Source organism: Crassostrea angulata, chromosome 9, assembly GCF_025612915.1.
Source record: "Crassostrea angulata isolate pt1a10 chromosome 9, ASM2561291v2, whole genome shotgun sequence".
NCBI classification, from domain to species: Eukaryota; Metazoa; Mollusca; class Bivalvia; order Ostreida; family Ostreidae; genus Magallana; species Magallana angulata.
The window spans coordinates 29,497,782-29,515,767 of NC_069119.1; the positions used below are offsets into that span (position 1 = coordinate 29,497,782).

At 30.2% G+C, this 17,986-nt stretch overlaps 1 protein-coding gene across 1 annotated transcript; it reads left to right on the forward strand.

The window, feature by feature from the left end:
* Nucleotides 1-1,237: 1,237 nt before the first annotated feature.
* Nucleotides 1,238-6,535, forward strand: LOC128162258 (uncharacterized). The gene is made up of 6 exons (XM_052825424.1): nucleotides 1,238-1,362; nucleotides 1,446-1,510; nucleotides 1,630-1,767; nucleotides 2,538-2,600; nucleotides 3,519-3,625; nucleotides 6,434-6,535. The coding sequence occupies exons 1-6, from the start codon at nucleotides 1,280-1,282 to the stop codon at nucleotides 6,533-6,535; spliced, it is 558 nt and encodes a 185-aa protein (XP_052681384.1). The 5' UTR covers nucleotides 1,238-1,279.
* The last annotated feature ends 11,451 nt before the right edge of the window (nucleotides 6,536-17,986 follow it).

Consider the following 17,986-nt stretch of genomic DNA (forward strand, 5'->3'; position numbering starts at 1 on the left):
TTATTGAAGCTATGTATTTTTAATGCAAAGCTAGCTATCTTCATAAATTGAGTTGAGCACAAAAGAGAAACAGCCAAAATGTTTATACATGTATATATTAAAGTTGCCTTGTTTAAGAGTTATTTCAAGTAATTTTTACATTCTTTTTGTAGATATATTATAAATTTTTTTCAGCTAAATAATATTTTTTAAGTCCTTAAAGATTTTTAAAATTGTAGCACGTTATCTTAGCGCGATTTGTAGCATTTTATCCAATCCCAAGATAAAGATATTTTTTCTCCGTTTATAGAGGAAATTATTTTCAAGTCAGGGTTTAGATAGTTCTATAACTTAATTTCATTGGAACTCATATATCGTCATGATTTATATATATCTTGCTGACGTTTTCTTGTGATGCTTAAACTAGATGATTTCGTTCTAATCGAAACTTGATATTCTTCATGTATTAGTCTTGTTTGGTTTCTTCAATGTGAATTCAAAATTAGCAAAGTGTATTTCGGGTGAATCTCTTCTCATCTTCCATTTCTGGATGACTACTTCTGAGCTTTAAATACAACAACGGTTACGGTAATTTTTATCTCATATCAAAGAAGAAGAACATTTCTCAATATACAAAATTTCAAGCACAAGAGAGTACGTATGTGAGTATATAGCATGAATACGTATTACCATAAAGAATTGTATTTGCAAACAGTTCTCCAAACTCCCGTTTTTGTACAAAAAACCACGTTCAGATAACAAATGGCATTTGGGAAATCCCCTTTAGTCCTACATGTACAAATATTGAACTTGTTGACAACATATATAACACGAGTATGTTTTGTATAAAACAAAACTAATTTGCATTCATTTTTTAGGAATTAGAATCAAATTATGTGAAAATCGTCAGCAAAATGAGTACTGTATTTAAAATAAGATCGAAAACATGTTAATTGTTTACATCGGAACTCACTGCAAGATTTTAAAACATTTTAGATATAAGTGCTGATTAAATGCTAATATACTTATGAGAAAATGGTTTCTTTAACATGGGGATGGCTATCAAACGTAATGAAAGGACTTACATTTTTTTTTTATAGATAAATGGTGCGTTAAGTATCAACAATATATATATTTCCTTATTTTAGTCGCATATAAAGCAATTCATTAATGTCAATATTATATACACGGAACGAGGATACAGAACATGAATATTCAACTGCAAAAATCCATTTGAAAACATGCAGAAAGTTTTCCTTGCACATTATTCAAAAGAATTTGTAGATAAGAAACAGTTACAATGGAGAATACAGTGAAGTTTTGCATTGTGTTTTTGATACTGTTCCAACCAGTTGTTCCGATAGACTCCAAGTTTTGTAATGGGTAAGTTAAACCCACTTTCTTTTGATAACTGCTTTAGATATGTAGTTTTACAAAATTAGTCATGAATTTTACATACTTTATAGGATTAATGGAAAATTAGAATGCTGCACAGGATACAAGTTGAATCTTGAACGAAATAATTGTATACGTATGTTTACTTCTAATATTTCCTGCCATATTTAAAACAATGTCATATTCGTTTAATCCAATAACTGCAATTTAAATAGCTTTGTTTAAAAAGGCTTTTTAAGAATATTATATGCATAGCATGCGACAGAGGTTTTCTGGGGGAGAATTGTGTCACCAAGTGTCCTTATCCAACGTATGGAGAAGACTGTCAGTCTGAGTGTAACTGTAATGTATCATACTGTGATCATGTCAGCGGCTGTACAGAGACTTCAGAAGGTAAGATTCATAACAAATGGGTACAATATATCTTTGAGCTACAGTTGAAATATATTATTGATAATATGTTAAGATATTTCAATTTATCACAAATTTTTGATATTCCACTGTGTGTTCTTACGCCACGTGACGTCATAGTTGATCATTACGTAGGTTTAGACGGTTGATTGACGTAGAATGAAAAAGTAAATAATTAATTCAGTTGAGGGATGTTGAGATATAAATTTGAAACATTTAATGTTGTTTCAGTTATTTGTCATGAATTCATAAAAAAATGTTCGAAAATGAATGTCTGTTTGTTAAACTTCAAGGAACTTTTTTTCCATGCGTAACGTTGTTGACGTGTTGTAAATAATGTGTTGTGCGGCTCACAATCACAATTTTTACAGAAAAAGTTGGGATAAACAAAATACTTGGTAAAACATGTGATAAAAAGAATCTCTCATGATTTGCGATGGTATATGATTTTTATCCAACTTGTTGTGTGTTTTCGATCTCCTCGCCAAGGCTCGGGGATAGAAAACACACAACTCGTTGGATAAAAATCATATACCATCGCAAATCATGAGAGATCATATATATATTTGAATTAAGAAGATATAAGTACATGTACATAAATCAAATAATTTCTGTAAATCCTGGATTTTTTATTCCTTATTCTTTTGTAATTCATTTTGTATAATGTGAGTAAGACGAGACAACATTATGTGCAAGATTCGTAAAACGTTGTTTTCTGTTTTAAAACGTGAGTTGTTTTTTATCTTTTAAAGAGCAATATTTAAGCCACAAGATTGTCACAACAGATCTAATGAATAAAGTCAACATTGTTGAAAGTGAGTAGTCGTTTAATATCATATCGTTTAAAATTTGTGTTGGACCGTTTGTTTGTGAAAACTTGTTTGATAAAAATACTGCTTGAAATTAAGTTCAGGTGACGAAACCTAAAGCACTTGTTTCGTATTCTTTGCAACGTTTGTTGCGATTGTCAAAAGACGTCAGTAATGGTCGTAATTGAAAACACTTAAAAAGTATAAAATAGCCATTTAAGGAAAATGAAGAGCCGTTGGAATGTTTGTGTCAAAATATTTCTTACGACAGGCTCTACTCACTGTCAATCTAAAGATCTGTGATTTTTTTATTTTAAAAATGATTTTTCAATGCTATAAGTTTATCGTCATTTCCATCAACAACCAATAAGAATTTCAAAGTTGTAGGAGAAGCTCAACCAAACCGAAAGTGTTCAATATACAGCAAATGATCAGGTCTTAGGTCGCAACCATAGGTCAAGACTGTTACGTCGTTTTAACCACTTGATAGTTGAACGGAAATGAGCCACTCCAGCTACAATACTTGTTAACGAATGTTTTTATTTCATTTAACCGAAACATTGTATAAGTCGAACGCTTATATGTTTGAATCGGTGTATATGTCGTATTTTCCTTAATGTTACAGTAATACTTCCCTCAATTATGATGAATTATTTACATCGTATAAAATATTAAATGAGTGATAACACCGTGTGTTTCGATACTTGGGAGTGATTCTCTTTTCCCTGTACAGTATCTATTTTCCTCCGATAACCTTTAATCAAGAGTTAATGTTCTAGAAATATTAACAATATACGTACAAGAATACTCGGTCCTTTACATGCTTAATAAATTTCAAATACTCATAATTCGAGATTCATACTTTTAAAATCTCAATTAACTTAATCGAAACAACCATGTTCATTTTTTTTTCATTCATTACAGGTTCTTTCAGTGCCACAGTAGAAAATACGACAATTTACTACTACCCTAAGAAGACACAGTCTAAAATGAGTTCCACTTTAGTGTTAGCTATAATCGGACTAACAGTTGTATTATTTTTTAATCGTAATTATGATGTATATTTTCACAGGGTTGTTCAAAAATTGTTTTGTAAACACAAACACATTTTAAAAAATAAAAATGATAACTTATTCATTTGCATTTTGAAGTCAAAATTGTAAATATATTGAATAACCATATTATGTTTATATTTAAAGATTATAACAAGTAATTGTTTTTCAATAAAACACTAATCAACATAAATACGCACTAATATGATATTTTCATACAGGTGTTTTTTAGTTTGAAAAGAAATCTAAATTATTTCCCATAACTCAACAAGTAAAAGTAACAACTTTTGTTGACACATCTATTGATATCAATTTGTTTTATTTCATACCTTCATATTCTATATTTTGCAGTTATTTTCAATGATTAAAATGTTAGCAATACCTGTTGTCTTTATTATCGTACGTATTGTTTAAGAACCAAAGCAAACCATTTTAGAAGGACAAACGATAACGTTTTATAAACTTTCCAAAATTGAACATTTCTTCTTACAAAAGCATTGAATAATTAAAAAAAGAATAAAGGTTGATATATATGTACATTTAATTAACAATACACTCTTAAAAACTGTTATAATGATTTGTTTGCTATTGGATATCATCGCGTATAATTTGATATTTTTTTTAAGTTTAGCTAGCTACTTACTTACAAGTATGTACATAATACTTGAGATCAAGTTTTAGTAAAAGAAATAGTAAAAGAAAAATTTTGGATGTGCATCCTTTAATGATGCTTTTCGACAATAGCTTGAAAAAAATTAAGGTGTATTGGGGCGTTTTCTTTATGATGAACTTGAGGAAAATCATGCTTGAAACTGTCAATAACTTTGAGGATTGAAAAAAGCTAGGAACTTAGGAATTCTTTTCAATTTATAACAATGTGTCAATTGTTTCTGTAAAATGGCAAAAAAATATCTTCCAGCTCTTCAAGGCATGGTCACAATTTTGGTCAAATTGTATTTTCCTATTTCTATTGTACACTATACTTTAGCAATGTATTTCTAATGATCAATCAAAGTTTGAGTGTCAGCCGTAAAGTTATAAGCAAGGTACAAAACTTACAATTCTTTATTATGTAAACAAGGTTCTTGCTTTGTTTTTGGTTACATTGGTGATGACAATGTACCAATAAAATCTCAACTTCCAGCTGATTTGTTCCATCTTCTAATTCGTTTTGAATATAGATCCTAGCGTTTGTCACATTCATTTTCGGTCTAAATCTAGAATTTTCTGATCAGCATTCGAAATGTAAACAAAAATATTGTTTACAAAACAAACAAATGCGAGTTCTGTATTTTGCTAATATCTAGACTATTGACGTTCCATTTCTGGTGGATTAATATAAATGCCTTACTGAAGCATCATAAATTTTAAAAACAAAAATGAATAATTTTTGATAAATATTGCGACCATGCCCCTATAAAATGTTATTAAGTCAAATATAGGTTAAGGTTACTTTTTATAGGATTTCAAATGCAGATGTTGTTTTTCTATCTAAGTCATAAAGTACAGGGGTTAAGATGTCAATTTAATTATGGAGTCATAACGGTTCTTGTAATTGAACACATTATTATTGTTATTGTTATTAAAGCAAACTTTTTTGACTGTTAAAGGAAGTTTATCAAGATTTTCAGTGAGGACTTTTTTGTCATTTGTGAAGTCGAAAATGTTATGTCTGTGTATCGTTCCCACATGATAAAAAGTTCTAAAACTATATACCATCACATTCTCTAAATGAAACATTTGTTTTGCTTTTCATTAAAACAATAATGGTGTGTTTTGCTCGATGTTTCATCAAGCGAATGCCCAACTTTTCTTATGTATTATAATGCGGCATTTTTAACAGATATTTTCCGGTTCATCTGTCTAATGATTAGCTTTTGCAAAAACTGAAATAAAATCGTAATATCGTATATCATTGAAAAATTGTATGGTCATGTAATACATATAGTATTTCATTGGTAGCTACACGGTGATATCTTTAATTAAGTAATTAAAATCAGTCGAATTAATAATGCATTTACAAAGAACACCGGTTTTGTTCATATATAGCAATTTACATTCACTGGAGAATATAATAACCTGTAGAATTGTTTTTGTGATATTGTTTCAAAGTGTTTGCAACTGTATCTGTGTAAAGCTGTGATAGATAATAATCAAACATTAATTTCGATTACCGTTTCGGATTTTGATTCACCCAATTATATAATTTCAATGTTGTGTAGAACAGATGGAAAACTAATAGCGAGCGCAGCTCGCCGGCGCGCAGCACAGGCGAGCAAATCGAGCTATAAGAACCAGTGTGCGCGGGAAAAAGAACGAGCTAAACCTACAGTTCATCAAACAAAATTTTTTGTCTACGTCCCAAAATGTTCTCTAATGTTTTCACCCGTGGTGCTATGCCAAATATAGCCGACTTTGAACTCGTAATTTACACTAGGTTGACAATGATGCAAGGTATTCGTAATTCTTGCTGCGCCCGCCAGAACGGTAGCACCGTAAAACATATTATAAGCGGGACCCTGTATAAAATAATTGTCTATGTATTTTAATAGTTTTTTGGGTGTCGGCAATAATTATAATGTATAAATAATTATTTGGTGTTTGAGCAATTTTCACATCATTAAAAATTTAATAAGACAATAAACAATATATTTATAGGGTATGAAAATGGATATTATGGACAAAATTGTAAGTCCACGTGTCCAATATCTGGTTATGGATATGCTTTGCTGTATGAATGTAATGTTACATACTGTAACCATATCAATGGCTGTAAACAATCTTCAGGGTGTAATGATTCTTATTTATCATACACAAGAGATTTTCAGATGGCAGAACCTCTGTGCAAGACGATTCGGAAAGAGAAAGAAAGAGTCCAAAGGTCATTGAGAGAGAACCACGTCAAACAATATCGGAAATATCTGCAACCGTCGGGTTAAGCACATATATGCATCGTCGGAAAACCGTCGATTTTGACTGATCATATGAATACGGACAGAGTCTCGGCAAAGCAGATTTCTAGATTGCTGTATTCAAATGTTAACATCAAGCGTATTCCATTTTGAATGATATTTCTTAGATGCAAAAGCACGTGCAGTATATGTTGTTATCAACAGATTCATTACGACTGGTGGAAGGTGTCTTTTTCATTGCTACAGCATTAAACATTTAACAGCCATCGTCTGCGTGGAAAAGACCTTTATCTTCTAAGCCAAAAAATTTACCAGTCATATGAAGAAATATGTGAGTTTGTTTTCGACAATGCTGCTAGTTCATACTGTTTTACCCACACAAGCAGTCAACGAAGATTGCTATTCGTAGAAATAAATTATGAACATGATCATGAGCAGCATACACATGTACCATTATTTATGAATGCAAGGTAAGCAAGATTGAGGTATATGTGTGGTAACTTTTAAGTTTTTATAGAAATGACTGTTTTAAGAATGTCGCCCGCAAGTCTGAAGTGTAATGCTACTATTGCTATTGTTAAGGTTAGCAGACGAAATATCGAACAAACTGTGCGAAGAAACAATCCGGTCACTTAGATAACCACACATATGCATAGGACTCAAACAAAAACCAGTTATTTGATAAACAAACTTTAGTTGGCTACGATAAAGTTGCAACACCAACATAGATCTCTCCATTTGTACCATTCATCCACCATTCTCAGTATATTTAGTCTCCTCTTAACCTATAATATAGTTTAATTTTATATTTCTAAATATATTTATTGAATGTATAAAACTTATTTATTGTTCAGAGATTGGAGGATATGTTTTCTGTTACAGTATGACATGGTTCATGATACATCTCTAATGAATCAACATAATGTGCCTTTTCAATAATTTTTGTATTATTTCCCGGTACAAATATACTTCTGTCACTTGAATAGCTTTAACAGGAAGGATTTTTTTTCATTTCATAGGAAGAAAAAGCAATATTGAATTTATTATGGATTTAATTGCTTATATCTCCAGTGAAGCCAGGAACATATATTATTACATGGTACAAGGATATCGATTATGTTGAATTGTGAGCTTTATATATATATATATATATATATATATATATATATATATATATATATATATATATATATATATATATATATATATATATATATATATATATATATATATATATATATATATATATATATATATATATATACTACAAAACTGATATATCATTGAACTTATATTACAATCCAAATGGATTGGAAACTATGATGACTTTGTTTATAATTCAATTGTGTGTGAATGTATCAATGCAAAACTGTACTGGGTGAGTGAAATAATTTTCTTAAAATGATTGTTTTGGAAATGTTAATTTTTGTCTGCACTCATATGTTGTTTAAATTAAAGTTTATCCACAAAAGATGGAACATATTGCTGTTATGGACACAAGTGGGATCTTGTTCATAATATATGTATACGTATGTATGATTTAATCATATACTTCAATAGTTGAAGGACATTTGATCTTATTTTAACTTGATCAATCTATTTTATAGAGCATTTTTAAGATAATCTTAAATTAATTAGATTTTAAAAAATATTTAGCGTGTGAAGATGGATTTTTTGGAAATAACTGTGCATTCAAGTGTCCATATCCTACGTTTGGAAAGGGGTGTCAGTCTCCATGTACCTGTGATCTTCAAAAATGCGATCATGCAAACGGGTGTATACCACCTACAAAAAGTAAGATTTCTCAACAACTATCAATAAAAAGGACAATCCATCGTTGAAGTTTTCATTTTTTCTATCACAAATAAGGTTCCTCAATATTCTAAGAAAAGATAGTAAAAATACACTTTTTATTTACAAATGAGACTTTTGTTAAGGAATTTAAGATTCATTCTACAGTACACATCATTTCATGATAGGATTATCAAAATGAAAACGTCAGCAGTGATAAAAGTAAATAATATTTTCCTTATATCAATCAAAGATTTATTTTCAATGTATCTGTATTGTGCCGGTTTACGTACATTACGTTTTATTAAAGAATATATTGTTACAAAAAATTATCAATATTTGTGATAAACAATTTGTGTTTTGATATTCAACCATAAAGCTGAAAAGGGTTTCGCGGGTAAAGTAGTCAAAGGTTTTTTCTAGAAAATATTTTTTTTGTTTTAAATGGTCTTACGATTGTTCACGGTTCAAACGATAATCCTTAGAGACATTTTAAGAGTTACATTCTACGTCTGTGACTGTTATTAAATATAAATATAAATTTTAAAGACGTATAATAGCAGAAACAAAAATTGTGACGGCGTGGTGGTAAAATGAAATACGGCAAATTTCGGACATGTAAATGTGCATATTGCAAGGGTCAACTCGGTAAACATTTCGATGGTGGACATTTAAATGGGTAAGCAAGTAACCTTTGAAAGGAATAATCGGCATGTAATATATATTGTCAGCTCTGTAAATGTAACACGGAAGCATTAAGCTACATGTATTAAACTATATATAACGCCGTTTTGTTTGTTTCCGAAATAAAAAGGCATTGTTGCAACCGCCATTGAAATAAAATCAGTATTGAAATAAATAATTCCAATACTGGTTAGAAATGTATTTCATTAAAAAATCAGTTTGCAACTAATATTGAAATAATTTATTTCAATAATAGTTGAATTTCAATAGTAGTTGCTAAGTGATTCTAATAATGAAATGCATCCTCAACATTTATTCAAAGAAGTCATTAGTGATATTTATATTAATATTTATTTGTAAAAAATATATTGAACATTTTTTTACCAATTAAAACTTATAACGAAATACATCCACACACGAGAGCACACGGCGGGTGAGGATACTTACTCCTCCTAGGCACCTGATCTACCTCTCTCTATTTGGAGGTCCATATTGCTCTGCTTTGAATTTGTATTTCGTTTTACAAATGGATTTTTGAGATGGTTCACGATTTGTTTTTATCATTTTTTTTATCCAGTACTTATCATTGGTGTAATATGTATAATGAAATTTATTCCTCCTACTATTGAATTTAAGTAGTAGCTGCACAGTAATTCTTATAATGAAATACATCCATAACCACCATCAAAATCATACATTTCAACTAAAAATAATAAAGAAATACAAAGATATTTTAATGGTGTTTGTTTTTCAATAGTGGTTGCAAATTATTTCTTATAATAAACTACATAACCAACCACCATTGAAGTTATTTATTTCAAAAGTGGTAGTAATAAAATTCATCACCTACTACAATTGAAATAACATATCTCAATAGTAGTAGATGAAAAACATCCCCAAACACTATTGAAAACATTTATCTCAATAATGATATTTATAATAACCTGTATCTAGCGTTAAATGATTTTTAATATACAGGGGATTTGAATAGAAGTTCTGGCAATTTACAAGGTGTTCACTTTGTATAAATAATTTACAATTTTCATAAAATGTTATATAACTATAGAAAGAGAAAGGTAAAGAATAATTATGGAAACAATTCTGTATAATTTAATCTACGAGAATTGGTTATTTCTGCACAGCAGTGAAAATCCTAACATAAGTACATTTATTTCATAGTCTCGGTAAGTATTACCGTAAAATAAGCAAGTTTTTGATACCTTAATTGTGTATTTGAAATTGTTATATAAAACAATCTTATATGCATGTTAATCTTCGGGAATTGGTTATTTATTTCTGCACAGCAGTGAACATAGTAACATAATTACGTTTACATTAATTTTATAGTCTCGGTTATTATTACCGTTAAATATGCAAATTTATATTACCTAAATTGTTATTTGAAATTGTTCGTTAGATTTCTTTCATTTTGAAATAATTTATTTCAATAGTGGTTTAATTTCAATAGTGGTTGCAAACTGATTTTTTTTAATGAAAAAAAATATACCAACAACAATTGATAAAATTTATTTCAATAGGGTTTTTTTCAATAGCGTTTACAAAAACAAGGCATGAATAAGCTTCACCTTTAATAGGCGAATTATACTCTTGATAAAAATTCTTGCGCAATGTGATTTGAATCATTATGTATGTAACTATAAATGTCTCATTTTCAAAGCAAACATATTAGATAACGTTTTTAGAGATTAGCGTGTAATTAAAGATTTAGATGAGGTTGTCATTGCATAGTGCAATGCAAAATGCAATTCGTCCGGATGCCTCATATGGACAAAACTGTGATCGGGCGGTGCCGAAAATGGTGATTCAAGGGTTATAAGTGCCGAATGAGAGCATGGGAACTTCGGGGGAGGGGGGGGGGGGTGTTGCACACATTGCCTAGTTTCGGGGATATGTTCAAGACACAGTTGTTGTAATACACGTGCATACAAATACTCTTTATGTACAAAATAATTTATTTAGTTTCGTTTTCCGTTTTTCTTGTTACATTTCATGAATATACAAGACGAAAGACGATCTTGAGCTGGGCCTGTGAAAAAATTGTCTTAAATACCAATTTTGTTCAATAGGGACACGATGATATGCTGCCGCTTTTTAAGTTAAATGCTGATGTATATTACGTTTTTTACAACACTATATTACATCAACACAATTTTAACTTTTTTCTTTTAAAAATGTAGAGGACACATGATGTTCTATACGCTGGATATAGAAAATAATTGTATCTATAAAAAGGTATTTACAAAAATATTACAAAAGCTTTTGGTCCTTTTTTACCCATTACTTTTTCTTTATAGTCTTTTAAAGATGTATTAAATTATTGTAATCTCAATTAAACGCGATATTACATTTATTCTTGTTTAATTGCAGGTATTTCCAATGTAACAGAAGCAGACACAACAATGAATTTAACAAATCTCCTTCGTGAAACAAAGGAAACAAACCATGAATTGATTAACACTATACTGTTTGGTATGGTTGGACTAGCAGCAGTATCGTTCATCATATAATTATATGATATACATTTACACTATAACATTAGAAAAACGGATTGTATACACAGCCCCTATTTAGCAAAACTGATATAAAAAGCAAACCTCGTCCGCTTCAAAAGAATAAATTATATCTACAGAGTACGATTTCCTCTTTTTCTTGCAGATTCTTATAGTTAATTTATAGGTCTATACAAACAGCAAAACTGAACCCTACACGCTCTGTCTATCGATTGGTCGAAACTTACATCGACTGAAATTGACAAGACTTAAATATACACGACCCATTAATCGATTGGTCGAAAACGACACCAAAGTAAGAAAAATCACGGACAGCACAAAATAGAATACGGTTTGTTTCCTTAGCTAAAGTATTGATGTATATTATCAGCAATTTAGTGGATTGAAGTTACTTTATACAATCAATTTATCACGTTATTAAAATGAAGATGTAAAAATAAACAAAAATGCGTTCTTTGAAGATCAATTCAGGTTAAGGTATCGAAATTGCAGAAAAAATACATGCGGGTTATGTATTTGTCTGCAATGTCGCCACCTTCATATCCCACATGAATCACCAAAGAAAGCATTTTTCATTGTTTAAATTCACTAACTTAATTGAGAGGTCAAAGCTCTAGTTTGTGTTTGACAAGAATATTTCAAATTCATCTTATCTTGTTTCAATATTGTTTTGATGAATTTCAAATTGAAAATGTTCTTCAAGAATTCTTATATGGTAATAAAATGTTGTTATAAAAATATTGTAATTGTTTGTATTTTAAAACACAAATTAGATATTTCGATGTTTCCTCAAAATACTGGATTATCTATATATTAAAAACATATTGCAACATTAATTTCACTTATTTTTAACATCACATACACAAGTATCGCTACAAAATTTTATTATTTAACTTTCCAAGCATCGTTTTAAACGGATGTGTGATAAAAAAAAAATAACAACACTCATCAAATTGATTATTCGTATCGTCATAGAATTATGTAAAGTCTTGTATAGTTGTATGTTGTTGTGTTTTTCAACTTAACATATCGTGTCTTTGGAAGAATTCTTCCAGTTTTTAACAAACATGTAATACGCTTCAAAAAATGTGTATCATTCTATGATGGTGTATTTATTTATCCTTTTCCCCATTGTACTTTGCATAGCTTATCTTAACGACCTGAGTAGTGTTTTCTGATGGTTAAATGAATGCATGTTGATAAGTGGTCAAACAAGAAGTGCTTTGTAATTCAAACAAGTATGTTATATCGAAGAGAATTGAGTGCTATTTACACATATTTTCTTAAAGCTGCCATGAATTCATCAAAGCATTTGGTCGCCATATAAGTTTCGATCGCTCCTCTACTGCCACTGGGGTATATATACCGGTTGAGAAAGTTGAGGTCGGTTGCTTTCCGATCGAGGCATTCAGGTTGCACGGACTTCTAAATGCATGAAACACATTGTAGTAAAATGTTTGTAATGAGGAATATAAAAGGAAACAATAAATAAAATACAATCTTTATTTATCATTTTAAAAAAATAAAGGTATCCGTATTATTTTGCACAGATAGTTCTGCCTTACTTCGCATGCACATCGAACACGTGTGTCGTTCATACATAGTGCATAGCGTTTGCAGCTTTTTGAAAACCCCGGTGGCACTACATTCAACACAGTTAATAAATAATAGTATATCCAAGAAAGTAACAACGAAACATCATTTTCACCGGTTTCTACAAAAACGGTCCGTTTCTAAATCCATGCGATCATTGATATTGCTCGATCTGCCACAGTGTGTGGTTTGCTCATGTGCGATGCTATAACATACACAGGAAAACGGTCTGATTTTTTTAAGTATCTGTGCCTGGATTTCAGTCTGTCTTGTTTGTCGTTCATTGGATTTTCCTTGCCAGTGCAGTGGTTGTCATATTATTTTTGTTCAAAACGCGTTTCTACACGTCTTTTCATCCAAGGTAACGTGTTCAGGTGTATGAAATTCCTGAATGCGGTGAAGCATGAATAACGCTCTCGGCCTTATATAGGGGGTGTGTAGCAAAGTGCAGATCAATAGAAATCGACAACTAATATGGCGGTAGTCGGAGAAAAAAGGGAAATAATGCGTATTTATGAATTCATGTCAGCTTTAAGTTACCTAATGCGCTGTTTTATACAATTTATACAATTTGGCTGTCAAATGTATGCACAGGTATAGCATTAAAAAGGATTTTTGAATAAGCTATTTCATCAGGAAAACCACCTTAAATCGTGTGGATATTGTCCATATCAAGTAAAGGAGGAACATGTGGTTTTTTTTGTTGAATACTATAAATTTCATCTTGCATCCTTAATGGCCACTTCCTTATAGATTTTTACTAGTCGTACTAAGTATATAGGAAGTAAAGCATACATTTTTGCAATCATCATGAATACGTATTACACAATGAATTGCCACTTATATTCATTTTAAACTTCACTTATTTTGTAATGCATGTTATGAAGTATTTTTTCCATCACTAATAGGATTGAAGAATGTCGTAATTACGTTTGTTGGGTAGGATGGATAGGGGCACCCATTAGGTTAAAAGGGGTAAGAGCAGGGGGGAATGTCCGTTGATTTTATACTCATTTTCTAACAAAAAGATTTAACATATGCACATATCGTTATCTTTTGATATCTGTTAACAATATATATTATTGTACCTCTGTGAGTATTTTCTATGTAACATTTCAACAAATAAATATGCCATTCTATCCAACCGTGAAATAGTTTCTGTGCTATCTGCCCATTGTGAATAGTTATCGAAACTATTCTCCGGCGGCATTTGAATTCCCTCCTTTTTATATTCGGAACACCTCTCACGTAATCTGATCGCTACATTAAATTAAAAATCCGAAAACTGTAATTTGTTTATCATCAAGAAATTCTGCATCGCCGACAAACAAAGTTTTCCCTCTGCTTCGCCTCATGAAAAAGTTGCTGACTTGGGGGACAATAAACATGCTATTGACCGAATAGTCTGTGGATAGATATTTTATTATACTATCGTCCTCATAGCGAGTGCATAGGTATATTGTATATATTAGGTAACGTTCACTATCGAAAAAAGATAGAACACATACCATAATCACAAGAGGACAATGTGAGAAAAAAATCATTCCTTGACCAATAATATAATTTACCACATTTTCATTTTTATTAGAGGAAGTATCAATCTCTTATCTGGTAAACTTCCTTTAATTTATTTTCATAAATGCTTTAGCCAGAGAAAAAACTTATAATCACCTCTATATTGCACCTAAAATGTATGGATATAATTTTTTAGATCATCATAAAAGCAAAATTTTGAAGACGGAAGGAAATAACTTTCTGCTCGAACTTTTAATAAGGCACGTCGTACATACGAGTTTTCAGTTTTTAAATTATGCTCTCAATTATCAGTTCTCTCTCTCATGAAAATCATAATCTTATACTAGGAAAAATGTTAACATGTTTAATAAAATCTAAGTCAAGTAGAATTTAAAAAAAAAACATTTGTTTTAATAAAACTTTCACATATAATTAGTTATATAATCTTTAACTACATACATGATTTTTAGGGCAACAAGGTATTGTTTATTAGAGAAAAATCCGAATATTTAAGTTTTAAATGTTTTATCATATGTTTCTACCAAAATTTTAATAAGAAATTGACAGATTTTATTTTACTTTTATGCAACTCAAATGATTATCTATGGCTATGTTATACATGTGAGTGCTTTACTTGTATATTACGGTATATCTGTCACAAAATGACTTTAACAGAAAGGAAATACGTGTTCATTGCATGTACTAGTCAGATAAAGCTCCATTGCATTTTTAATGTATTTTTTATGTCTGCAGTAAAACAATATATGTATTGCATTACAAGGAACAAGGATATTGAACGCGTTGAATGAGGAAACATGTCCATTACATTTAATACTTTAAAGAGAACATTTCATTTCTATCACATATAAGAGAAAGTCCAAAATATGGTGACTTTGTTTATTACTCTTTTGATACTCCTCCAGTTGTCGGTAAAGGTATCTATGCAAATCTGTTATGGGTAAGTAATATTGATTCTCTTTCATTGAAGGTTTATGAATCGTAACGCGTAGTGACGCAAACATTTATACATATGTATTATTTGATATTTTTACAGAATAAATGGAACACAGTGTTGTTATGGGTACAAGTGGGATATTTCACGAAGTAAATGTATACGTATGTATATTCTAATCAGATACCTGTAATTATTGATAGAAAATTGTGTATAATTTGATTGCTGTATTATTAAGGATGACGTTTACTCAGAATGAAAAAAAAATCCACTGATGATAATGAAAAACCAACTATTGTGTGTTATAGACCTTACATGGTAGTGTTATTCTTCACTTTCAAAAAAGTAGGTCAATGACCTACTTTTTGAGTTAATGGCCATTTACTATTTTTTTTTGAAAATTTAAGAAAAATCCATAAAAATTTTACACTATGATTGAGATCTTCTTAATTGTGAAAATGATACAAATGTCTTAACTCTTTAACAAATAAAATACAGTTTATGAATGGTAGAGACATTAAATAGATACAAAGCATAACGTTTTCATTCACAATTTTTTATAGATATTCTAGTCAGAATTTCCTCTATCAGTTTTCAAATTACTACCCATTTTTTATTCAATATAACAAAAAACTGAATGATGATAATGCTAAAACATTTATAGTATTAAACGAAGTACATTGACCCTTCTCTGCTGGCATAAAATTTATATGAGGTCAATGATCTTAATTTTGAGATATGGTGTCTTTAATCATTTTTAGGCATTTTTCAATATTTTTGTAGTGTGTGCCATACGATTATCAAAACGAAAAAGCAAGATAAAACCAACAAAAAATATGCAATATTATGTTGACTAACAAACAAAATCTTAACTTTCAATATTACAGTACTACCAAAACTATTTAAGTGGCAAACAAAATCTGTCAAAATCTGAAAAATTTAGTCCGAATTTCCTCTGTTTTGCTAAAAGACAAACTTTGTCAGAGCTAATTCCATTATTTAGTTAAAATATCGATTGTTGTGTCAATAATAATTTATTTCATAACTACTTTTCGTATTTAAAACAAATTTTTCTCATGAAATTGAACTGTTTAACAATCCGGATTTGAGAACTCAAACCCTGAGTAAACAACGTCCTTAAGAACAATTGTAAAATAAAAACAAATCATTTATTTAGCATGTGAATATGGATTCATTGGGATAAACTGTGACACCAAGTGTCAATATCCTACGTATGGAAAGGACTGTCAGTATGTGTGTGACTGTGATGTCCCAAACTGTGATTACGTCAACGGTTGTACACAGCCTACAACAAGTAAGATACATTTATTTTTATCATTTATCTATGATAAGAATAATTTACGTTTTGTCCATGTTATATGAAGTCTATTATATCATCGATAAGGTAGATCAATATTTTGAGTAAAAAGCGTAAAATGAAATTTCTCTGTATTTAAACACGAGGCTTTTTTAACAGATTATAAGGTTCATTCTACCTTACACACGAACGACAAGACCGTTACAAAAGAACAAATTAAGATATATGACGTCGACAGTATTATAGGTAATTAAAAACGTTTTTGCTTGAATGTTTAAGTATTTGTATGAAGTGTGCTCGTTTGGGTAGATTGCTTGTGTTCAATAATATGACTGGCGTCATGAGAAATAAGCCCTTGTCTTTTGACGTCACAAAGCTAAGAAAAGGACGTCAAAATAGCGGCAGTGTAAACGCAGTTTTTTTAATATTGTTCCTGTTTTTTCTGCGTCTGTGTTTTGCTTTTTGAATAACTAGAGTCCGGCCTTGTTTTAATATCGGGATAATATTTTTACATTCAAATATTACATGTTGATTTTTAAAAAAATAAACATTTAATAAATGAAATATACATATGTAAGGCCAATATCTACACATTTCGAACGCGTAATATTGCACACAGATTGATGCTGAGATATCATAAAAATGCTTCTTTTGCATCCGCTATGAAACTAAAACACCACATTTTCCATTCTAGTGTGTGATGAAAATATCCTCTAATTGGGAAATCACTTGTTTATAAATCACCGCTGGAAACCAGAGGTCCTTCTCGAATACACTTACTTATTGCTTATAATTGAATGCGAGACTGGTCGTGGATTTCCGATGATGATTATTTTATAATACAGTATTCTGAGTAAAACTGGACAACTTAAGTTTTTATTAGCAATACATATATGATTTATTAGAGTATAAAAAAAACTACACTGCAAACTCGTTGTTGATAAGAGGGGTTGAAAGCTGAGACATACCGAATTGATGCAGATCAGTATTTTTGAAAAACAACAGTTATCTGCGCAGTAATTACTGTGAAAAAATACAAGTCAA

Coding starts and splice junctions, on each gene's coding strand:
- LOC128162258 (XM_052825424.1), top strand. CDS start 1,280: ATGGAGAATACAGTGAAGTTTTGCATTGTGTTTTTGATACTGTTCCAA. Junction 1,363..1,445: donor GACTCCAAGTTTTGTAATGG/GTAAGTTAAACC, acceptor CATACTTTATAG/GATTAATGGAAAATTAGAAT. Junction 1,768..2,537: donor CTGTACAGAGACTTCAGAAG/GTAAGATTCATA, acceptor TATCTTTTAAAG/AGCAATATTTAAGCCACAAG.